This window comes from Takifugu flavidus, chromosome 14 (assembly GCF_003711565.1).
Source record: "Takifugu flavidus isolate HTHZ2018 chromosome 14, ASM371156v2, whole genome shotgun sequence".
In the NCBI taxonomy this organism is placed as follows: Eukaryota; Metazoa; Chordata; class Actinopteri; order Tetraodontiformes; family Tetraodontidae; genus Takifugu; species Takifugu flavidus.
In genome coordinates, this window is record NC_079533.1 from 5942633 (window position 1) to 5968028 (window position 25396).

A 25396-nucleotide genomic window follows, 5' to 3' on the forward strand; every position below is an offset into this window, starting at 1 on the left:
GCACCTGACGCTGCACATCACTGCGCTCATTAGAGTTATGCTAAAGATCTGCCTTAAATTGCTCGCTATGTTTAACAGAATGAAATCCCTGGAGAACAATTGGCCTGAACACACCAGAGAACAGATCAACTGGGGAAGAAAATGGACTGAAGTGGGTGCACAGCATTCCAAACCGATGTTAAGTGTTAATCTTTAGATACATATACAGCACACGTGCATTCTGCAGCCGTAAATCCTACATTTCCATGCAGCTGCAGCACAACCTTGTAACAAATGCGTCTCAACAATCGTGGACTGTAAAGACAACATGGTCTTTATCTTTAACATGAAGCAAGGGACACATTCCAGATGTGCTTTTTATTAAGGCTGGGGCTATTCCTGCCAACAATTACCCTATTATGTGGTAATATTATTCTGGGAAGTGGAAAATAATGACTATTAGAGGGTCAGAGTTACTCTTCAAGGACCACATAAGGTTTGCAGACACCAGCCATTCAATCAAAGGTGAAAAACACAATTTGCATTCAGATTGATGCGCCATTTCCAACAATTGCAAAGGCCAGGTTTCTTTATTCTGATTTTACTAAGCAGCAAAAGAGCAGCAGCTTTATTAGCAGCAGCAGGAGCTTTATTAGCAGCAGCAGCAGCAACAGCAGCTTTATTAGCAGCAGCAGCAGCTTCATTAGCAGCAGCTTCATTAGCAGCAGCTTCATTAGCAGCAGCAGCAGCAACAGCAGCTTTATTAGCAGCAGCAGCAGCTTCATTAGCAGCAGCAGCAGCAGCAGCTTCATTAGCAGCAGCAGCAGCAACAGCAGCTTTATTAGCAGCAGCAGCAACAGCAGCTTCATTAGCAGCAGCAGCAGCTTTATTAGCAGCAGCAGCAGCTTCATTAGCAGCAGCAGCAGCAGCTCAGTTGTGGTTCTTCCACCCTAACGCCAGCGTGCCTTGGAGAGTTCATTTATAACCACCAGCCAATCATATCTCACGGTCAGAGGGGAGAAGGCCGAGAGTCAGAATGTCCTGAAACTAAAGGGAGCTGACTGGGCCTGTGGGAGCGCCAGGATCATCACATCTAATTTAGACACAGACGGGAAAGAGGCCTTGATCCAATTGTCACTTTCTTCCTTTGTTTCTTTCACCGTGTTCATCTTCAGCGCTGCTGTCTGAGGCGCGCAGCTCTTCAGCTGCATTAGCATAAAGGCTAACGGCCACGGAGCTGTCCGATGGGCTGCAGTCATGCTAGCAGCCACACCGACGGATGGCCGTCACCTGAACGCTATTTAACGGCAGTGTGCACGCCGAGTGTGCACGCCGAGTGTGCACGCTGAGTGTGCACGCTGAGTGAGGAAAGTCTGACTGAGTGCCAGAGAACATTTCCAGCTTCCTTTGCATTTGTTGGAGACAGCATCTCTTCCCCAACTATCCCTTGTCCTGCCTCTCAGATAGTGCGTGGTGCACGTGCGCTGTGACAGAAGGCAGCGTGCACACTCCCTCACGGATGCAGTGGCTCTCAGGAGCGTGAAGAGAACCGTCTTTATGTCTGTCATCCCTCCTTATGCTGTTTCTTTCCCTTAATCCTTTGACTGAGATCGACTTTGTTCATCTTTTGGTAGCAAGGTCAACCAAGACAGAGTGAGAACAGAGGGACACACCTTGGCAGGAGTGTGTATCCAGATGGCCGGATTAAAGAGGACATGGTCGCAGAGCTGTTTGAGGAGTGGCGCTCCGTGAGGTAAACCGTCCAGATACTTGGCAAAGGACAAGAACTGCTCAAGTACCGCCCTGGTGATGTGGACCCTTGATGACTGAAAACACACAGAAAGAGGTGCTCACACACCGCCTGGATATCACACACACACCGGCAGAATGCTTGTGAGTACAGGAGAGGAGGTCACGGACACACTCGTGGACACACACACGCCATCAGAAACTCAGTGTCAGGGTTGAGGGCCTTTCACTCACCTTCTCCAGCAGGTACCCAATCACCAGGAAGCCCTTTCCTCCCAGCATTTGCTCCTGCATGGCCACTGAGCTCTTCAACAGCTCCACCAGGAACGCCAGCAGGGTGGCGCTGCAGACAGAACACTGCGTTACACAGGACATGGACATGGACACTCACCAGACTGTGTCCACCTGAACATGGACACTCACCAGACTGTGTCCACTGAACATGGACACTCACCAGACTGTGGTGTCCACCTGAACATGGACACTCACCAGACTGGTGTCCACCTGAACATGGACACTCACCAGACTGTGGTGTCCACCTGAACATGGACACTCACCAGACTGGTGTCCACCTGAACATGGACACTCACCAGACTGGTGTCCACCTGAACATGGACACTCACCAGACTGTGGTGTCCACCTGAACATGGACACTCACCAGACTGTGGTGTCCACCTGAACATGGACACTCACCAGACTGTGGTGTCCACCTGAACATGGACACTCATCAGACTGGTGTCCACCTGAACATGGACACTCACCAGACTGTGTCCACCTGAACATGGAGACTCACCAGACTGGTGTCCACCTGAACATGGACACTCACCAGACTGTGGTGTCCACCTGAACATGGACACTCACCAGACTGGTGTCCACCTGAACATGGACACTCACCAGACTGGTGTCCACCTGAACATGGACACTCACCAGACTGTGGTGTCCACCTGAACATGGACACTCACCAGACTGGTGTCCACCTGAACATGGACACTCACCAGACTGGTGTCCACCTGAACATGGACACTCACCAGACTGTGGTGTCCACCTGAACATGGACACTCACCAGACTGGTGTCCACCTGAACATGGACACTCACCAGACTGGTGTCCACCTGAACATGGACACTCACCAGACTGTGGTGTCCACCTGAACATGGACACTCACCAGACTGGTGTCCACCTGAACATGGACACTCACCAGACTGTGGTGTCCACGCTGCTGTCGTTCAGCTGCTTGTAGTCCAGCTGGGCGAAGAGAGGGAACAAGACCTGGATGCCTCCTATGGAGTGGATGGCGCTGTGGATGGAGTGGGTGACGATGGCCTTCACGTCCTGGGCAACACAACAGCGGAACACACAAAACTCTTTTTATGTTGGACTTTTTCCACTGTCAGTAAAAAATGAAAACCGTTTACTTCAAAGTCACGACAGGTTCAAGAACCAAGAATCTTAGTTGACTTTAAGCATCAGCTCTCACGGCAGAGTTGACAATGTTGATAATTGAGGTTGCTAATCAGTCGGGTTTCAGCGCGCTCATTCATACATGAGTCACCTGATCTGTGATCAATGAATCAGTGAATCCGTGATCAGTGAATCCGTGATCAGTGATCAGTGAATCCGTGATCAGTGAATCCGTGATCAGTGAATGATGGCGGCCGGCTGAGGACTCTGACCTGCAACATGAGGGCGTGTGGCGAGTGCACAAAGATGGAGGGGTTTTCTCTGGGCGACGACTCCAGGCACAGCTGGGCGTCCGTCGCCTTGGCGTTGTAGGTGAAGGAGATGGAGCTGGCCAGCTTCCCATCATACAGCACCTGCTTATGGTGCTCCGCCAGGTGGATGTCACTCTCAGATTTAAACTTAAAAGTGCTCTGGAGAGAAAACGACAAAAGCAAAAGGCCACATGAATCCAGAAATCCCTAAAGCTGCAGGACAGGTGCATGAACATGTGTCCAGCTCAACACTGGAGATGAGCATTGTGTAAACACCCCGCATTAGCTTAATGAACACTGTGCTAGCCCAGGAGATAATTCAATTAGCCAGGAATAAGAGATGAGAGGGGAGGATGTGTGGGAGAGAGGCAGCCAACACTCCAAACACACCGTCCCTCACACACATGGAACCAACACACACTGCGCAGTGCTGCCACGGCACGTTGAGGTCACACACACACATCAACGCCACAGTTCACAACAGAAAGTCACAGGTTTTCTTTGCTAAGTTCAATGGAACAGAAATTGTGCATTTTCGTTTAAGCAAGTATTTGTCAGGCAGTGCCAAAAACAATATCCGTGTCTGTCTGTCCGTCCATACGTCCGTCTGCCCGAACGTCCAGCAGACACAGATGTCCTTGCAGATCAAAGCCACGGTGGAACTGCCACCTTTATCCCAGCTTCAGGCTCAGGGGGACAGTGCCACAGCTTCAGGCTCAGGGGGACAGTGGCACAGCTTCAGGCTCAGGGGGACAGTGCCACAGCTTCAGGCTCAGGGGGACAGTGGCACAGCTTCAGGCTCAGGGGGACAGTGGCACAGCTTCAGGCTCAGGGGGACAGTGCCACAGCTTCAGGCTCAGGGGGACAGTGCCACAGCTTCAGCTCAGGGGGACAGTGCCACAGCTTCAGGCTCAGGGGGACAGTGGCACGCTTCAGGCTCAGGGGGACAGTGCACAGCTTCAGGCTCAGGGGGACAGTGCCACAGCTTCAGGCTCAGGGGGACAGTGCACAGCTTCAGGCTCAGGGGGACAGTGCCACAGCTTCAGGCTCAGGGGGACAGTGCCACAGCTTCAGTTCAGGGGGGCAGTGGCACAGCTTCAGGCTCAGGGGGCAGTGGCACAGCTTCAGGCTCGGGGGACAGTGCCACAGCTTCAGGCTCAGGGGGACAGTGGCACAGCTTCAGGCTCAGGGGGACAGTGGCACAGCTTCAGGCTCAGGGGGACAGTGGCACAGCTTCAGGCTCAGGGGGACAGTGGCACAGCTTCAGGTCAGGGGGCAGGGGGACAGTGACAGCTTCAGGTCAGGGGGACAGTGCCACAGCTTCAGGCTCAGGGGGACAGTGCCACAGCTTCAGGCTCAGGGGGACAGTGGCACAGCTTCAGGCTCAGGGGGACAGTGCACAGCTTCAGGCTCAGGGGGACAGTGCCACAGCTTCAGGCTCAGGGGGACAGTGGCACAGCTTCAGGTCAGGGGACAGTGCACAGCTTCAGGCTCAGGGGGACAGTGGCACAGCTTCAGGCTCAGGGGGACAGTGCCACAGCTTCAGGCTCAGGGGGACAGTGCACAGCTTCAGGCTCAGGGGGCAGTGCCACAGCTTCAGGCTCAGGGGGACAGTGCCACAGCTTCAGGCAGGGTTGTTCTTCTCTTGAAGCAGCAGCTTCCCTCCCTCTGCCGGCTGCACAGGGAAGCCTGAGACCTTGTTCTCAACCTTTTATCTGACATCTGATGCGCAAAAGAAGGCCTGGGCCTTCAAACAGGCAGCAGAACATTTCACACATGCAATCTTGGCATCTGAAGAATTCCGATTGGTGGCAAAATGTCCTTATCTCATGTAGAGATTCAAATCTGCGGACTGGAAAATATTCATTCTTTCCTTTTATTTAAATCATGTGGCACAAAAAAGCTGCTGCATAAATCAGTGACCTGAAAATGCAAAGTGCCCTTTCCAGACACACACACACACAACACACCACAACACACACACACACACACACACACACACACACACAGTTAAACATTCAACAGCTATGTTAAAATGTAGATACATTCACTTAAAGATCAGGAGGCTAAAAGAATTTAAAAACCTGAAGGAGAAATCAATACCATAATCAGCAACTTATTCGGAGGTGGAAACTAATTTATTGCTTGATCAAAGTGTACATCTGTATTCACTGTGTATTTCTAAGATAAGATGTAATTACATTCAAACCTACATAAGAATCTAGGTTTGAATATAAGGAGAATACAAAACTGCACAAAACGAGAGTAAAAGACAAAACCCAAAATATGTCGGTGACGACACAGGTCCACATGAAAGAGACCCAAAATGGACACAAAAAGACAATAAAGCTGTTATTTCCCCCCCAAAATCTGGATGTAAAAGCTTCCTTCGTGCTATTGGGGCAAGCGGTGTGTGTGTGAGCCGCCGCGCTGCACAGCAACTTAAAAGAGCTTGTTGGCTGTGCTGAAGGCTCGTTTAGCGGACTGAGTGGGTCTCGCTGCGTTTTGCTCCTCGTTACTGAAGGAGACGACTGACAGAGGCTGAGGAAGAGGCTCCACACAGATGAAAACACACCCTGACGCTCACACACGTGGTTCTCCTGAGTGACTGTTGTTCGTCCTCCTCAACAGAGCTGAAGCAGAGGAAACGGCCTTCTTCACACAGCAGGGCCCGGAACACTGAGACCCACTGGGGTCCTGTTTTAAGCCCAGCTCACGCCTCATTTACGCTGTATCAGCGCTGGCAGATTTGGCTTTAATGTTTGTTTATTCATAATGTTTATTTATTTACTGTTTTCTTTCTGCTAGCTGAGAAGCTCTTTGTGCAATCATCTGACCGATCGGATCATGGAGTGAAACAGACCTCAGCATCAGGACTCATCACCATGAAACCTCCAAAACACCGAGCATGAGATCTTTGGGGGGGTGGACTCCAACAAAACATGTTCTGACCTTTTCAAGACACCGAGCAGAAGGTCAAAGTGTTGAAACGTGTGCGATTTCGTTCCTTTGAGAAGATACTTCTACCTGCATGTCAGCAGCTTTGAAACCAAAGCACGTTGTGACCTGCTGAGGTTCAGGAGCAGCAGATACCTGCAGTCATCTTTCCTGGGGGGCTACGACGTGTCTGCTGGCCGCAGGGCGCACGTGGCAAAGCTACCAAAGCTTCACAGACATTTTGTTGAGAATAACCTTTGGTTTTAGGCTAAAATCCCTGATTTTATATGTCTAACCCTATTTTGGGCAACCGCTATAGTTGCCGAGGCAACGTTACTGCCACATTGATGTACACAGCATGTAATTAGAGCCTCACCTTGTACCCGGGGCCAAGTTGGTGAATGGCAAAGATCTGAGCAGGGTTGAGAGCTTCGCTGAACACATAAATGGCTCCCAGCTGACCACAAAACACTCTGTTGGCGTCGGCCGTCTCCGATGAACCGAGGAAACATTTATCGTAGCTCTGCCAATGAAAGAAATACCAGCAAAATGTGACCACAAGTTTACACGTTTCACACTTTTCCCCCCAAAGTTCAAAACACAGTTGGACACAAATCGCTGCCACCAAAACCACTTTTCCTGTCGAACTTTTGTTCTGACCATTGTGAGATGAAAGACAAGCAGAAAAATGTAAAAAAATAATGTAATGGCAGCAAAATGATGAGCCAGAACAGGTAGAAGGTGTAAGAGAGGCATCATGGCAACCTGTCCCCTATTAAAAGGAAAAGTCTGAAGTTGGAATTCTGATGAAGGTTCTGGAAAAAGGCCCAAGGGCATCTGTGGCCCAGCTCACAGATGCAGAGGGCAAACATCAAAGAGCTGCCAACAGCACCAAAGGAGAGGAGAAGCTGGGCCAAATACACCTCAGCTCAAGCATGTTTGAAAGACAGACGTCCCCCCGCTGCTCCCTTACATCGTTGGTGTTGACGTGCCACGCCATGTCGCCATAGGAGACCAGCTGACCGTTGACATAGCAACGAATCTCAGAGTTCCTCCAGCGGTTGTAGATGTGGACGATGCTGATCATGTACCACTGAAACACAGACACACACATTAGTCAGGCCACCAGGAGACCAACCAGCAGGCTGATGTGTGTGTTGTTGTGTTGACTGAAGCATCTGAGGTCAGGGTCAGGGGTTAGCCTAACCCTGACACACACTCACACACACACACACACACACACACCACACACACACACACACACACACAACACACACACACAAGCCAACATTAACAAACCCACACATGCACACTTGACTTTTAAATTGATCCAATGGAACCACTGGGAACATCGTTAGGCAGCAAGATTTCAACTGGTCAGCAAAAGCTGGTGTGTGTAAGTGTGTGTGTGTGTGTATGTGTGCGAGTGTGTATGTGTGTGAGTGTGTATGTGTGTGTATGAAGATGCCGACAGGGGTGGGGGGGTTCTTAAATGCCTCCCCAGGAACCAATAACATTAATTGGAAGAACAGACATGAGCAGAGTTCGTTTGCTTTTGCCTATATGTTTATTCATTTTACCTTGCGGGGTTGAAAATCATACTTGACGCAGTGCTGGAAGCCTTTTCCCTTTGACTTCAAGGACGTTACGATGAGACAATTTCCTACAAAGTGAGCCGAGTATCCAACTCCCTTACTGGTGCGAAAGCTGCAGATGGAGCATCAAAAATCAAGGTCAGCGCACGTCAACAGTCCTGGAAAACGTTGGCATCATTTAAAAATGACGAAACCAAGTGGACGCCACTTAAATGTGACGCAACGCAAAACACACTTCAGGAAATCTCACGATAGCAAAACGGTGAGCAGTGACAGCAGGATGCACCATGAGCAGCCATAAATGTGCATCCACCACGAGGAGAACATCTTCCTCCTCCGCAGCAACATCGGGGTGCGTTAGTGCCCTCACATGTTTAACGTCACCTTCCCCCTCATTACCCGACTCACTAAAGTCTTTCTAGACTTTGGGCATCGTGCTCTTGTTTGGAGCGAGTCCATTTCCTTCCAATTCCCCACATCAACATAAATACTAGCTTCTAATGTAACGCAAAGCGCCATTTCAAGAGGGTTTTTACCCCACAGCAGCCTCTTCGGACCCTCTTCCCTGTTACTGATTTGCAGACCAAGCAGCAGTTGCACGAGTGTTCTAGCCTGAGCCGGGTCAACAGGTGTGGGACTCACCAGTACAGGTATGGTTTGTCTTTGTCCACATTGATGTTGTTGAGTGGATCCTGCCTGAACCAGGTGTTGATAGTGAATCCGTTCTGGTAAGGCCATTTGGCTATTGGTGGCAGTGCAATGGCCTAAAAAAAAACATTGATTAGAGTCTGCTGACTCCAGCTCAGATTTTGGATGAGTGAACGGACTCCAGATGCCACCGTGAGCGTCTTAAATTTATCGAGGGGAATTCAGAAATAGGGTTAAACAGTTTATTTGCAGTATACTGGAAATGTCCTCGTGTCTGTGAGTCTACAGTTTTGTGGCTGAATCTTGTCTGTAGACCAGTGACGGGGTTTCAAAAGGCTGCTATTGCTAAATGAGTTCATTCTGAAGATATGCTAGCCCAAACTGAAGCATAAATGAGTCTATATTCTGTAAAATGCCCCTACACATTTTTAGAATCATATAATACAGATGGGTGGGCAAAAAATCAATTGTAATAATGATTGTGGGGTTTCTGTCAACTCATTTCCTTTTTAGTAACCTCAGAATTAACCCAGCAGCTGATAGAAGTTATTTATGAAGGTGGTTACAGTAAAGCAGTGTTAGGCTACAGGAATAGTCAGGAAAAGATAAGGATGTGGCTCATTATCATTAAGTCTACACATAATTTCATTTAAAAGCTGCTGCGGACAGGCAAGAATTCCAATGAGCGTTATTACAGCTAGAACAGCAGCGGACCTTTAAACTGCTGTCTGAACTGACCTCCTTCAGAGTGCTACGAGGACCAGGACTGGCCCTCTTTTACTGCACCCACCTTCTGCTGCTAAGGTCTTCAGAAAAGGTTCAACAACAATTAGTGATTCTCACCATAACTATTCATTCTCTGGCAAAAGGAAAAGCAAAAAATGACAAGAAGTAGCACTGAAAGGAGGCAACTTTGGCCTTGCTGTTGCACTGAAGTTTGTGTGTGTGTGTGTGTGTATGTGTGTGTGTGTGTGTGTGTGTGTGCGCGCGCACAAATGGTCCCACTCACTGCTGCACTGCGTCCTGGGAAGTTGAAGAAGGTGTCAGGACCGTGTCTCTGTGGCATCTGGTTCAACACCGACAGAAGCTTGATAGCATGTCTTGGCTGCAAGAGACAGACAAGGGGGGAGGAGGTGAGGTGAGGTGTGAGAGGAGAGGAGAGGAGAGGAGGAGGAGAGGAGAGGAGAGGAGAGGAGAGGGGAGGGGAGGAGAGGAGAGGAGGAGGAGAGGAGAGGAGAGGAGGAGAGGAGAGGAGAGGAGAGAGGAGAGGAGGGTAAGAGGAGGGGAGGGGAGAGGAGAGGAGAGGAGAGGAGAGGAGAGGAGAGGAGAGAGAGGAGAGGACGAGGAGAGGAGGGAGAGGCAGGGGAGGGGAGGGAGAGGAGAAGGAGAGCGAGAGGAGAGGAGAGGAGAGGAGAGGGAGGAAGAGCGAGAGGAGAGGAAGGGTACGAGGAGAGGAGAGGAGAGGAGAGGAGGAGGAGAGGAGAGGAGAGGAGAGGAGAGGAGGGGAGAGTGAGAGGAGAGGAGAGGAGAGAGAGGAGAGGAGAGGAGAGAGAGAGGAGAGGAGGGTAGAGGAGAGGAGAGGAGAGGAGAGGAGAGGAGAGGAGAGGAGAGGAAGAGAGGAGGAGAGGAGAGGAGAGGAGAGAGGAGAGGATGAGGAGAGGAGAGGAAGGAGAGAGAGGAGAGGAGAGGAGGAGAGGAGAGGTAGAGGAGAGGAGAGGAGAGGAGAGGAGAGGAGAGGAGAGGAAGAGGAGAGGAGAGGGGGGAGAGGAGAGGAGAGGAGAGAAGAGGAGAAAGTGACTCTCATACAATCACAGACTAATAAAGACATGGTGTGACATCACACCTCCACCACTGGATCAATAACTCTTCAATCACCCCCGCCCTGCCTGACAACATCCCATCGATACCATGACAACCCTGAATCGATGCGTCTCTGAAGAGAGCAGCTGGGGGGAGGAGGGATTGGAAGAGTTGGAAAGGTATTCCAGGTGTTGCTCGATCATCAGGGCTCGCTGAGGGTGGTGTCCTCACCCCGAGCAGAGGAGCCACAGAGGAGCACCCCAGGGTGTCGCTGCTCCCCCTCCCTCACCCATGGCCTCGCTCCAGGTTCTGCCTCTCGCCATCCTCAAAATACCCTCCGTTGGAAATATTTGGAGGCAAGAAAGGAAGTGACAGGAAGCTGCAGCTCCAGAGATGATAGTGGCAATAAACACACCACTAAATTAGCTGCTACAGCCTGTCTGAGACATTTGCATGATCAAATACTGGTTATGTTGCAAGATAAACGAACATTTACCATATTAGTGCTGATGAAAGTGATAATAATACAGGTTAATGAGCCAGTCCGGTTCCAAGGGGCCACTTGCAGGTTTTACTCACCCAGACGCCGTTTTCTCCCCGCAGCATGCTGAAGAGCAGCTTCAGCTCTTTGACCGTGATGCTGTAACTGGCCATGACGCCCAGCATGTCCACCAGGAGGTCTGAAACATGGGCCAAGCATGAGCGTTAGCAACAAGCCTCCATGGGCGGGCGGGTCAAGCCAGTCTGGTCCTCTAATGACCACATACACATACACAACGGCTGTTGCTGCTGCTTTTAAGCACAAAAAATCTACCAACCATTGATTAGATTAATCACATCTAGGATCAAGCAAATATTTCATCACACTCCCAAAAGCGCAAAGACATTTGTTCCATCTAATGTGGCCTTCCTGCCTCAGTGGCGTCCACGTCACGTGGCCACAACAGATCCGTGAGGACCTGCAGCTCAGCCATACAAAGGCCTCGTCCCCGTGTTGGACATGAAGTCTTCTCACCAGGTTCGTGAGCCAGAGTGCAGCGATGCTTCATTCAAGCTTCTAAATACAGTGGGACCTCTACTTACGAACGTCTCTACATGCAACATTTTCAGGTTACGAAACGTCTCAACGGGAAAATATTTCCTCTTGTTACGAAATAAATTTCAGGATACGAAGGTCAAAAATACGCTACCGCTGCTACTCACAGCTCGCGGAGTTTAGCGAACGCAAGCAGGCTAGTAGCTGCTCTGCCATTGGCTATCGCCTAGCATCTTCCTGTCATCCCATTGGCTAGGAGGGACGTCAATCTGTACAGGTTTGTGTGTGTCCCAGCGTCGCCTTTGTTTCACTTTTATTTATTGTGGGTGTTCGTATGTTTGTCCATTAGATGGTGGTGTTACCACAAGTGTTAACGTTCGTTGCTAGTAATGACGGCTAATGTAAGATTAGCCTGTAATAAAGTTCATTTTGTTCCTGGAGAAGCCTTGCACTGAATTCCTAAATTCATTGTGCGCTAATCTAATTGTAACATGTATTTGTTACATGTTTTGATGCATTTTTATGATTTATAAAAAAATTATGTCCGAATTTTTGGGGTCTTGGAACGGATTAGGGCATTTACATGGAAAATGCGTCTCTACTTACGTAATTTTCAGGTTACGAAACAACTTCTGGAACGAATTAAATTCGTAAGTAGAGGTCCCACTGTACAACTGTTGTGTATAAAAGTGGGATTAAACTGGTTGGAGTCTGTTATGGGGACAGAAAGAACTCATCGTCCTGGTCGGTGGGACAGTGAGGACAGTGAGGACGAGAAGATGGACGGGCACTCCAAGGCATCGACACGGCAAAGTCAAGGTTAAAATGATAGCTTAAAGCAGCGCCGCGGCAGCGTCATAGTCAAGGTCTCTGCAGGCAAACACACGCCGGTCATGATACGGCAGGACACACACACACCAAACACACACACACACACACAAGCCCACACCCAAACACACACACACACCCCCAAACACACACACCCCCAACACACAAAACACACACAACAAACACAAACAAACACACACCCAAAACAAACAAAGAAAAACAAAAACCACTACCAACAAAAACATCCCAACCCCACACACACACACAACTCACGCCCCCCCCACACACCCCCCACACACACACACACACACATATACACCCCACACACACACCCATCCCCCCCCCCACACACACACACACACGCCCCCCCCACACACACACACACATATACACCCCCCACACACACACGCCCCCCCCACACACACCCATGGCAATCGCACCACATCAACAAATATCAAAGATTAACTATTGGAAGATTAAAGGGGGAAATTCTTTCTTTATATAATTAACTTGGCCCCTTCAAAATGCTCTTATTGGCTGAAGCACATGCAGAAGATCAAGGGCAACAATTCCATGCCCCCCCAGGAACCAGCAGAGGCTTCTGCCCTCATCCAAAAGCAGGAACGTAAGAAAGACCAAAGGTCACACGAGGGTCACACTATCCCAGGATGGAGAAACCACAACCTCGTGCGCACTCACCTGCAATCATATCGTCCACCGTGCTCATTTTGAGCAGCACCTGCTGGATGAGGCCGACCTCGGTGCTGGTTTGCAGGTTGCGCACGCTCTTGCGGAGGATGGCGGTGAACATGCTCCAGATCTCAGCCTGGCAGGTGACCTCGCAGTGGGACAGCAGCTCCACCATGCAGCCGATGCTCTCGGCCTCCTGGATGATGAAGTTCATTTCCAGGTCAAATTCTCCACCAACCAGCTGGAGGAGGGAGAGGACGAGGGGCGCGGGTGGCGAGCACGAGACGCCAAGCAACGTTAGGGATGGTAGGGTGGCAGCAGGGGTGGAGGAAGAGAGAGAAGGAGGCAGCAGGGGTGGAGGAAGAGGAGAAGAAGGAGAAGGAGGGACAGAAGAGAGGAAGGAGGACGGGAAGAGAGGGGGAAGGAAGAGAGAGAAGGAGGCAGCAGGGGTGGAGGAAGAAGAGGAGAAGGAGAGCAGGGGTGGAGGAGGGGTGGAGGAGAGAGAGAGAAGGAAGGCAGCAGGGTGGAGGAAGAGAGAGAAGGGGCAGCAGGGGTGGAGGAAGAGAGAGGAAGGAGGCAGCAGGGGGGCAGTGGGTGGAGGAAGAGAAGAGAAGGAGGCAGCAGTGGTGGAGGAAGAGAGAGAAGGAGGCAGCAGTGGAGGAAGAGAGAGAAGGAGGCAGCAGGGGTGGAGGAAGAGAGAGAAGGTGGCAGCAGGGGTGGAGAAGAGAGAGAAGGAGGCGAGCAGGGGTGGAGGAAGAGAGAGAAGGAGGCGGCCAGGGGTGGAGGAAGAGAGAGAGGAGGCAGCAGGGGTGGAGGAAGAGAGAGAAGGTGGCAGCAGGGTGGAGGAGAGAGAGAGGAGGAGGCAGCAGGGGTGGAGGAAGAGAGAGCGGAAGGCGGGCAGGGGTGGGAAGGAAGGAAGAAGAGGAAGGAGGAAGCAGGGGTGGAGGAAGAGAGAGAAGGAGGCAGCAGGGGTGGAGGAAGAGAGAGAAGGAGGCGGCAGGGGTGGAGGAGAGAGAGAAGGTGGCAGCAGGGGTGGAGGAAGAGAGAGAAGGAGGCAGCAGGGGTGGAGGAGAGAGAGAAGGAGAGAAGGAGGCAGCAGGGGTGGAGGAAGAGAGAGAGAAGGTGGCAGCAGGGTGGAGGAAGAGAGAGAAGGAGGCAGCAGGGGTGGAGGAAGAGAGAGAAGGAGGCAGCAGTGGAGGAAGAGAGAGAAGGTGGCAGCAGTGGAGGAAGAGAGAGAAGAAGAGAATGTTAGTGAAGCCTTTGGTCTGCAGGAGCACTGACTTCTGCTGGACTTCTGCTGGATGCTGGTCCTGGCTGGGAAAGCTCAGGGTCACACTTGGCGTGCACGGAGGAACACGCCTCCTCCCACTCTCAGCTCCTGAAACGTGCACGCCACTCTTAGACTGCAACCACAAAGGTCTAAAAATGGCGTGCTGTCCTGCCACAGACGTGCACGGTCGTGCACACAGATGCTCAGAGGTCCGTGATGATCACCAGGTTCACAGAACAATAGCGCACTTGCACATGCAACACAGCGAACACACGCAGGTCATACTCAGCATGTCCCGGAGATGGTCGCCATGGCAACCCACAAGCAAATAGAGCCCCATTGACGTTATTAGATCAGACAGAACAGGACCGTGCATTAGAGTTAGCGGGCGAAAAATTATAAATGAAATGAGCAAAGACGAGCAACACGACTGTGACAAGAAGGACGATGGCTCCAGAGAAAAGAGAGCTGGAGATAACACACTGGTTCAGGACCCACATGGTTCAGGAACCCACAGGGTCAGGAGGAACCCACATGGTCAGGAACCCACATGGTCAGGAAACCCACATGGTTCAAGAACCCACATGGTTCAGGACCCACATGGTTCAGGACCCCACATGGTTCAGGACCCCACATGGTTCAGGAACCCACATGGTTCAGGAACCCACATGGTTCCAGACCCACATGGTTCAGGACCCACATGGTTCAGGAACCCACATGGTTCAGGACCCACATGGTTCAGGACCCACATGGTTCAGGACCCACAGACCCGTCAGTGCATCTTTGATTGATGATCTCTCATTCTGTTTCAGCTGTCCATCAAGGCGGGAACATGGCAGCATGTGTGAGGTGTGACGCTGCAGTAAAGGACAGGCTCCCAGTAAAGGAGGTCCAGTTGAAGGAAGGTAAAGTGAAGGACTTTGGTCCAGTAAAGGAGGTCCAAGTAAAGGGGGGTCCCAGTGAAGGAGGTCCCAGTGAAGGAGGTCCCAGTAAAAGAACCCATCGCATAAGGCGGTCCCAGTAAAGGACTCGGCGGGTAAAAAGTGAAGGAGAGGGGTCCCAGTAAAGGAGGTCCCAGTAAAGGAGCTCCCAATAAAGGAGGTCCCAGTGAAGGAGGTCCCAGTGAAGGAGCTCCCAGTAAAGGAGCCCCAATAAAGGAGGTCCCAGTGAAGGAGCTCCCAGTGAAGGAGCTCCCAGTGAAGGAGCTCCCAGTAAAGGAGGTCCAGTGAAGGAGCTCCCAGTGAAGGAGCTCCCAGTGAAGGAGCTCCCAGTAAAGGAGCTCCCAGTGAAGGAGCTCCCAGTAAAGGATGAGGTAAGGGTCAGTGAAGGAGCTCCAGTGAAGGAGTCCCAGTGAAGGAGGCTCCCAGTAAGGATGTCGGTCCCAGTGAAGGAGAGGCCAGTGAAGGAGGTCCCAGTAAAGGAGGTCCCAGTAAAGGAGGTCCCAGTAAAGGAGCTCCCAGTAAGCTAAAGGAGCTCCCAGTAAAGTAAAGGAGCGTCCCAGTGAAGGAGCTCCCAGTGAAGGATGCTCCCAGTAAAGGAGCTCCAGGAGTAGCTAAAGAGGGTCCCAGTAAAGGAGGCCGGGTCCCAGTAAAAGTAAAAAGGAGCTCCCAGTGAGGAGATCCCGTAAAGGAGGTCCCAGTGAAGGAGCTCCCAGTGAAGGAGGTCCCAGTGAAGGGAAGTGACCAGACCCAACCCGCCAGTGTGAAGAAGCAGCCACTTGAGGGGAACCTTAATAGGAACTGAAGGTTTCTGCACAAGCTCAATCCCAAACGCACCCTGACTCCAAGAAGAAACCCCAGGAGCCTCCAGGGAACGCCTACACAAGTGCAACGCAGTCACATGCTCCCGCCTCCCCCCCGGTTACACAACGTCACAACAGACGAGAGGGTGATGTAAACCGCGGCAACAAATTTAGTCTTGTGGCCAAGAACATGCAGGAAAATAAGAGGGCCAGAAACTCCGAGAAGAGTCCTGGAAACGATCTCAGCGGGTGGATTCATATGGATCAGACAGGAAATCAGGCCAAGGACCCATTTGAGCTTGGGTGTGATCCCCGTGCCGGCGGAGCCACCACAGGGGGCCATCCCAAGCCCACAGCCTCTGAGGGGCAGCAGGTTGCGTTTGTCTCGGCAGCATCGCGACAACGATCGGTCCCCGAGTGTTCAAGTAACGTCCACGGGACCAAAAATGAAAACCAGCAGGTGACACAAGTGGTGCTTTCTTTCCCACCATGAAGGTCCAAAGTGTTTCTGGAAAATCTGGAAGAGCGTGAAGGTGCTGCGCGTGTACGGATGCTGCACCCGTACCGACGGCTTAACCCGGAGACTGCAGAGAAGGTTAGCGCTTCTCTGTCCTGGGAGAAGAAAGAAAAGGGAATTTTGGAGTCTTTGGAGATGTGATGTTTAACCTCGTAAACCACTGTAAAAGCAGCTGTCAGGTGACTTTATGTGGCTCCGCCCTGCCAGACAGTCTCAGTATGTTCCTCTCATGGTGGACGGCGAGCCAGCAGCTTGGCGTGCATTGTGTCAAGAAGGTGGGTGTTTAGGGAGGTTGGAGGTCCGTGCCGGGGCTGCATTCACACAACAAAGGGCTGGTATGTTTGAGCAGGCTCCTCAACCAGCTGAAACCAGCTTGGCTAAGAGGCTGGTAAAACACACAGGCACTCTGTTTGCCTCAAAGGCTGAGGCCTGATGAACCTGATGTTCTGCTGCTAACGCCATGTATGCTAATGCTAATGCTTTGGGATTTACGATATGACTGATGGGAAAGAGGCTGATCCATACGGCCAAATAAGAAAGACTAACTGTCGTCTCACTGGATAGACAATTGGGTGAAGTTTTAGTGTAAATGAAGCATCCAGAATAACAAATAGATCAGAATCACCCTTATTACATCGTGACGTCATTCTTGTTGCGCCGTCCTGCAGGGATACGTCGACGTATGCCCTGACAGATGTAGCTAAAAGTGAATTAATGTAGCTAACATAGTCGTTTACAACAGATGCAAATGTCAATCGGACTTGTTCTATCATTAGAGGGCAGCAGGTACCTGCCAGCGTAGCGGACCGATTAATGTCGGATGTTCTGCGGTTGGGAAAAGGCACACGGAAGAGGCCGAGTCCTGAATCATTTAGCCACAAATACTAGTTGAGATGTTGGATGCAAAGATTTAGCAGAGCTGCAGGAGATATCGACCCAGGTGGAGTCAGCGAGCCATGACCAGAAGATAAAAGATCTAACCCTAAGACCAGCTGAGGGTGTTAGATCGCAGATCTCCACTGGCATGGCGTAGATTTGGCCTTGAGCAAATATAACAATAAAACCAAAGAAAGCAACTGAAATCAATGCAAACTGCCATCCACGGAAGACACTAAGATAGCCACAAAAGTCTAACTTGGCATTCTGCCGGCATTCCTGAAAAGGTGCTGCAGTGGTTAAAACAATGATTGTGTAACTGGAAATGATCTTTCAGACGAGCACTGCAGCCCATTATGCAGAGCCACAGCCACACTTCAAAGGAATCATTATGCTGGCTGATTGCTGTGACTGACTGTGGAATATGAGAGGCTTCACAAGGTAACGGCTGATAAAGAGGACCACCTGCTGCTCATTTAGGCCATCAGAGATGACGGGTCAGAGAGGAGAGTGGACACTCAATAGCCTCCTCCTCTGTGTTCACAGCCGGCATCATCAATATGCAACTTCAAAAGCCTCTGGGAGTTTGAAGAGGACGAGGGTTGTGTTTGTGTTTGTCCAGTGTGTGTGTGTGTGTGTGTGTGTCTACTCATTGTGTACCCCTCAGTGAGCTGCAGCCATTCAGGCCCTTTGTGCTCACAGCGAGTGAGAAGACGAGAGGCCCATCTAGACATGAGATCACAAATTATACACTTAAAGCTGCACCAAGAGAGCTGCACAGTGGAGACAGTGGCGAGAGCGCTGGCTAAAAACCCAAGGATGGACAAGAGGAGGAAGCGGAGACGACAGAATGCAGACTGAACACATGAGAACACATGAGAACACATGAGAAAGCGTGGAAACCTTGTGTTTTATGAGAGTGCAAAGATGAAGGGAGAAGCAAAAGGAGGGCAGCTAAATGCTATTGTGCGTTCTTATCAGGACGGCAGAGCCGCCGTTTTATTGCCCAAAGCCCAACAATTAGAGGAGAAGTGTTTAGTGCTTGGATGACGACCGTACAAAAGCTAGATAAAGATATGGATTATGCTGTGGCTTAACAGGCTGCTAAACAGCCCACAATCCATGTTTCTGCCTGCCCCCCCTCCCCGGAAACAGCCCCGATAAGACTTATCTCTGGCTGCTATTCGGATTTCCAATGAACTTCCTCACAATCGAATTTTTCTGAGGCTTTAGATTAAGCTTCAGTCTGGACTGAAGGGTAACATTCGGATGGAAAACATCACCGAGGTACTGAAGCATGGCTAATTTGCTCATGTTGATCTGTAATGGAACTAATAATAGATCTCTAACCATCGCTCAGTGCTGAAACGCTTTCATCTTCCACAACCTCTTGATGCAGTTTCCTGAACAGGAAACAGCCAAACATGGTGATTCTTCTCCTGGACAAGTGGACACGTCATTTCAGACTCTGCGACATTAACACTGCGCGAGCCATGAAAAGTGCTTTTGCCTTTAACATTTGATCCATTATGCCCACATGGAAAGTCGGCGGCGCTGCTGAAGAGCCATCGAACGTGTTCCACGAAACGGAGGAAGTGAAATTAATCCATGTCTGAACTCTGTCAGCCGTTGTTTTACAAACTTTACAGAATGTGATTTAGCCTTTTCTAAAGGACACCAATGAATCAGGAGCCTGCAGGAGAAGAGTCTTTGCTGCTGTGGCGAGGGCCATGAATGTGCACGTGAATATTGGGGGGGTGCACAGGAAAGGCAATCTAATCCTGCCACAGCCACTTTAATTGAGGAAATAATTCCATCTTTTACAGTTCTACTTGATTAAAAACAGGCATTTGTGTTGTGCTGCTGCACCCTGGGCACATTTTCTGTAACATAACCCTGAATGTGCTTCTGTACGTACATCAAAGGGAAGCGTAGCTATCGAGTGTTCCCGTGTAGCGGCGTGTCAGCTCCTATTAAAGACGCCGGGGAACCGGAGTAGGAGAGAGGAGCAGGAGGACCTGGTGAAGAGCTTCCAGTTGACCGTGTTTGTCAGTTCCTGCCGTATGTTTCACCAGGCCCGTCCATGTGCTTAAACCTATGCGCAGTCACTCAGGTGCACGTGTGACATGCTCGGCGCACGACGGCCGGCAGCCTCCTAACACATTCACTGCTTCAATGCTTGTAACTGGCAGTCCAGGAAAACCGTCTCAGAAGTCCTGGTCGATCACACCGGCCTTGAAGATGCACAGCAGCGATTCGCACGAAAGACGGAGGACGAAGGCAGGAAGGAGAGTCCCCAAGGCTACCAATCAGGTGCCATCTTACTGGAGCAGCAGGGAGGCGAGGCCAGAACTCGGAGGCGAGGCCAGAACTCGGAGGCGAGGCCAGAACTCGTGGAATTGGTGAGAGGCGAGATTAAAGAGTGCACAGATATGACAGAGTCTTCAGCACAATGGACAGCTCCTGCCTTTGTGCCGAGTCAGCGAGGCTGCCGTTCACAGCAAACCTCAGCACGCTAACCGCCGTATTAATGCCAGAAATATTTAGAAGCGCTGCACATACACACACGCACACACACACACACACACACACACACACATACAGTATATGTATATATATATAAAACGCCGGGGCTGACATGAACTCCAAAGCTGAGAGATCTGCAGCGTTTGCACCAAAACAGAGCCACTGTGTTCCCGGATAACGTTCCCAGAGGGAGAAATCCAGGTCAGAAAAAAAAAAGACACGCGCGCACACCACACGCACACGCACACACACGACAAGAAACCAAGGATCGGGGCCAAGTGATCACAACTCTGACTTCATGAAAGGTCTGCCACCTGATTGGCCAAAAGAGCTTAGTAACAGATCTAGCAATAAGCCTGATCACATGCTATTGGACACCAAACACTCCATTTCTTTTTTTATTACCCTTTTTATGTGTTGTGAAAGAGGACATGTGACGGTCTGTTTTTAGACTCACACAGCTCCTTCTGTCGCAATAAAGAGGAGTTCATCTGCGTAAAATTCCCTATTTTACACTCACTTTCCAGGAGAGCAGATCCATCAACTACACGACAGACACTGCAGCTCATAAATGTTTAGAAAAAATACATTTCAGCAAATGTAAAAGTATCTGCAGTATTTGCAATAACTTTAACTTATACAGTGGGACCTCTACTTACGAAAATAATTGGTTTCGGAAGTTGTTTCATAACCTGAAAATTACGTAAGTAGAGACGCGTTTTCCATGTAAATGCCCTAATCCGTTCCAAGCCCCCAAAAATTCGGACATAATTTTTTTTCCAATCATAAATCATAAAAATGCATCAAAACATGTAACAAATACATGTTACAATTAGATTAGCGCACAATGAATTTAGGAATTCAGTGCAAGGCTTCTCCAGGAACAAAATGAACTTTATTACAGGCTAATCTTACATTAGCCGTCATTACTAGCAACGAACGTTAACACTTGTGGTAACACCACCATCTAATGGACAAACATACGAACACCCACAATAAATAAAAGTGAAACAAAGGCGACGCTGGGACACACACAAACCTGTACAGATTGACGTCCCTCCTAGCCAATGGGATGACAGGAAGATGCTAGGCGATAGCCAATGGCAGAGCAGCTACTAGCCTGCTTGCGTTCGCTAAACTCCGCGAGCTGCGAGTAGCAGCGGTAGCGTATTTTTGACCTTCGTATCCTGAAATTTCTTTCGTAACAAGAGGAAATATTTTCCCGTTGAGACGTTTCGTAACCTGAAAATGTTGCATGTAGAGACGTTTGTAAGTAGAGGTCCCACTGTACTCTAAAATGGTGCGTTTGCTCTGTAGGCTGTTGGCCGGCCGACACCACTGTTCACCACTGCATGGAACAAACTGGTGCTGTCCTACCAGCCTCCTTTGCTTCCAGTCCTTCCCAGTTCTTCCCAGTCCTTCACTAGGTCCCCCTAATTAACTCACACAGCAACTGACTTCCTGAACAAGATGGTTGTCAAACCAGTTGCAGGGACAAACTGGTGAAAATAGCAGATTTCTTCCAACACGTCCTCGGATTTTTCATGATGAAGCTGACATAAAGGTCACTTTAAGTTGGACGGGCGTGGAGAGTGGAATTCCAGTGTACTGTTTTCCCTGCAAACAAGCGTTGGCTGTTCTCATTTATCAACAGGATGTACTGTAGCGCCTCTACTTCACACTACAAGTGTTGGGGAAATTGCTGAGCTACCTGCCCACGGCGAAAACAATAATCCTGCACTTTCTCATGAATAAATTGACTTTGGAAGTGCAGCAGCAATTCAAGCTACAGCTTTTCCAACTGCGTGTTTGCACTTCATCTTCAAAGTAGAAAAAGTAGACAAAAGCCGGAAAAGATTAAAAAGAATAATGATCATCTGTGGAAAGCGGTGGCGTTATTACCCTGTTTGACAAATTAGGATGTGGGAACAAAGCAAAAGCTGCCATGAGACCCAAAACTATCCCGTTATATGGAAACATTGGAAGTCCTTTCAGATACTCGTGGTTGCACAGAGGCAGAAATGAAATCTACAGTTTGGCAGCAAACAAAGCGTCCAGAAGAAAAGTAGCAGGGAGGAGAGGGACGACCAAGAGGGTTAACTCAGAGACCCGAGAGAAGCCGGACCGCCATGTCTTCTGAAGGAGGGTTCTTTAACTCTGAAGAAAAGTGGACTCCACTGAGAGGCAACTCAATTTTCCTGTTCTTCCACGAGACAGGCAGTAACGAGGGCATCCTCGTGTCATGGGAGCCTCAGAGAGGAAGGACTGCAGGCTGGCGCGAGGTCCTTTAACAAGACGCACATGTCTCCTGACTCAAAGGCAGTCATTTCAGAGGAGCTGACAGGAAGTCCTGCCGGGCAGCCTGGATGTGGCTCACGTTTTCCTGATAGGACCACAGATGAAATCCGAGATATGCCAGGAGATCAAACGAGAGGCGGGTCTGACTGAGGGTGGACGCTGCGATGCCCGGCTCAAAGGCCACTAGATAAGCCCCGCAGACCAGACTCGGGCCAACTTTGTGGCTGTTCGGGGTCACTAATCTGTTGTCTGTCCAGTCAGAGCGCTCATGCTGTTGCATATATACAAGAGCGCCCACGTTCCAGAGTGCACGCACCACCGTGCCCGTGTTCCATTCTGCTAAAACAATGGTGCACACTGTTGGGCTGAGCCACAGCTCATGGAGGATCAGAGGGGCTGCAAGCAGCTCCAGCGAGCCTCTGTAATCCAGCATCATGAGACGGGGCTGCAAACGCACGTGCACAGACACAAAGTAAAGCACGTTGTGGTGCAAATGAAGGCCAGTTCAGCTGTTTTGAATGTTACTTCCTCGGATGACATCAGAGTCACCGACAGAATTTGTGTGCTGGTGTCAAATTCACACTAATTTCAGACTAATGCAACGTTCATTTAAGGTATAACTATGTAATAACATGTAGTTGCAGTCCAATACAATTTTGAAACATGTGGTTATGCTGAAATATTCCATGTTGTTCACAAGATGAAGAAAATAATCAACTCACACAAAAAAGCCTTTTCTATTCCAACGGGCACGCTCATGCACGATTCTAAACTTGTGCAGAAGGCTTACAAAATTTGGATGACGGACCTAAACTTCAAAAACAAGAAAAACAGGAACAGACGTGAGTTCTGCAGGAACATTCCGTTCCGTTTTCTCCCGCTTATCCAGATCCGGGTCGCGGGGGCAGCAGCTTCAGGAGGGATGCCCAGACAGCCCTCTCCCAGGCCACTTCCATCAGCTCTTCCGGGGGAACCCCCAGCCGCTCCCAAGCCAGGCGAGAGATGTAATCTCTCCACCTAGTCCTGGGCCGGCCACGAGGCCTCCTGGTGGGACATGTCCGGAACACCTCTAAAGGGAGGCGTCCGGAAGGCATCCTAGCCAGATGCCCGAGCCACCCCGACTGACTCCTCTCGATGTGGAGGAGCAGCGGTTCTACTCCGAGCTCCTCCCGGATGTCCGAGCTTCTCACCCTGTCTCTAAGGCTCAGCCTGGCCACCCTGTGGAGGAAACTCATTTCAGCCGCTTGTATCCGTGATCTTGTTCTTTCAGTCATCACCCAACGTTGATGACGGCCATAGGTGAGGACTGGGACGTAGATCGACCGGTAAATCGAGAGCTTTGCCTTCCGACTCAGCTCCTACCCTCACCCTACCCTAACCCTACAATAACCTACCCTTCCCTAACCCTCACCCTAACCCTACACTAACCTACCCTTCCCTAACCCTCACCCTAACCCTACACTAACCTACCCTTCCCTAACCCTCACCCTAACCCTACACTAACCTACCCTTCCCTAACCCTCACCCTAACCCTACACTAACCTACCCTTCCCTAACCCTCACCCTACCCTAACCCTCTAACCCTAATCTACCCTAACCCTCTAACCCAAACTCTACCTTAACCCTAACCCTCTAACCCAAACCCTACCTTAACCCTAACCCTAACCCTCTAACCCAAACCCTAACCCTAACCTAAAACTACTCTACTCTGCATGCGTAGTTTATACAACACTCGCTGAAGTGCTTTATTGTGATAGTTCCACTGTCTAAAACTAATAACTCAAAGAATTTGAACTCACACTTAAAAGCTATGAAGGAGACACCAAGTAATAAAAGAGCTGGCACTAGTGAGCATCACTCACTGCTTTTACAAAAGCTGGAGAAATGGCCTTTATTTCCCTCGCTATCAAGGCCCAGAGCCAACAGACCTCTCGTCGTTGTGCTCGCTAAAACCATTGTAGTCGCCCTTCGTTATTAAATCCAAAGAAAAGAAACAAACAGAGTAGATGCACCACTGTCGGGTCTGTTTCACCAGCGCTCTTTGGAGTGTATGAAATATCACCATCGGCTTTTCTCTTATCAGGCCCAGCCGACTCAAGAAAAATGCTTTTCTGTGAGCTTCCTTGAAACTCTGGTTTAACCCTCCCCGACTTCAACCCGTCTCTGTCAATCACCAAACTGGACTGATGAGATGAAACCCTGGAGGGTTAGGGTTAGCCGCACTCGTGCACACTCTCCCCGTGAGAACATGTGCCCCTGACCGGGCAAACGCGTTAAAGGACTTGATTGGAGCGCTGACAGCGACACAAAGGACTTGCTGACGTCAGAAGTGTAAAAAAGCATTTTGCTAACGAAGCGACTGTGGCATAAACCCCCGACACAGCTGTAATCAGGCGGCGGCCACTGCAGCACCCTGTATGATGAACAGTTGATACACTTCACAGTAAAAAGCAGCTGTATTTCTGTGTGTGTGTGTGTGTGTGTGTGTGTGTAATAGAGGAGCCATGGGAGAGAAGAAGTAGGCCAGCATGAATTTTAAATCACCCCTGCCAGGCAATGATGTGGGCTACAAGGAGGCAGCGGTGTGTGTGTGTGTGTGTGTGTGTGTATATGTGTGTGTGTGTTTGTGTATGTGTGTGTGTACATGTGTGTGTGTATATGTGTGTGTATCTGTGTGTGTATATGTGTGTGTGCATGCTTTCTGCATGCTGCATAGAAAATGTATAGATTAAAGTATGGAGGTGTAAAGCAAAGGGTGGTTGGAAAAAAGAAACCCCTTAATAGAAACATCAGAATAAACTAAATTAATTAATAAATTAATTAATCACATACATGGATGATGATGAATTTGATATGGAGGGAAAATTAGGATGGATTATATCGTGTCCGTGCACAGAAGAGGATTTATTGTGTTCAATCTCTCCACTGACGGAATCTGAAGCAGAGAATAAAAACCACGGGGATACTTTGGACAGGAGAGAGGGGGCGCTATAGGGTGGCAGACGTGACGCAATCTGCACAGAAAAATGCACCCGTCTCCATAGCAACTGGCAACACAAAGAACTAAATAGAGTTTAAAAGCCACCTTTAGCTAGCACTGCTAACCCTGATCATGCCGTCCCTGCAATATTCAACAGCACCAGTTGGATTCATGGCAGGTTTAAATTGGGAAGCTCTGATTTGAAATCTTTACAG

General features: G+C 49.9%; 1 protein-coding gene across 15 annotated transcripts in view; it reads right to left on the reverse strand.

The window, feature by feature from the left end:
- The window catches only part of nbeaa (neurobeachin a), a 58362-nt gene that overhangs the window by 26820 nt on the left and 6146 nt on the right, over positions 1-25396 (reverse strand). For 14 of the 15 annotated variants that reach the window (XM_057054026.1, XM_057054027.1, XM_057054025.1 and 11 more), the window contains exons 2-12: positions 12983-13214; positions 10999-11099; positions 9629-9724; positions 8614-8735; positions 7957-8083; positions 7350-7469; positions 6753-6899; positions 3401-3598; positions 2926-3059; positions 1963-2071; positions 1653-1805 (exon numbers count right to left, since the gene is read on the reverse strand). In XM_057054026.1, coding sequence (XP_056910006.1) covers positions 1653-1805; positions 1963-2071; positions 2926-3059; positions 3401-3598; positions 6753-6899; positions 7350-7469; positions 7957-8083; positions 8614-8735; positions 9629-9724; positions 10999-11099; positions 12983-13214 — 1539 coding nt within the window. Of the gene's footprint in view, positions 1-1652; positions 1806-1962; positions 2072-2182; positions 2194-2925; positions 3060-3400; positions 3599-6752; positions 6900-7349; positions 7470-7956; positions 8084-8613; positions 8736-9628; positions 9725-10998; positions 11100-12982; positions 13215-25396 lie in introns of those variants that run through there. The other variant, XM_057054032.1, reaches the window with a different exon arrangement.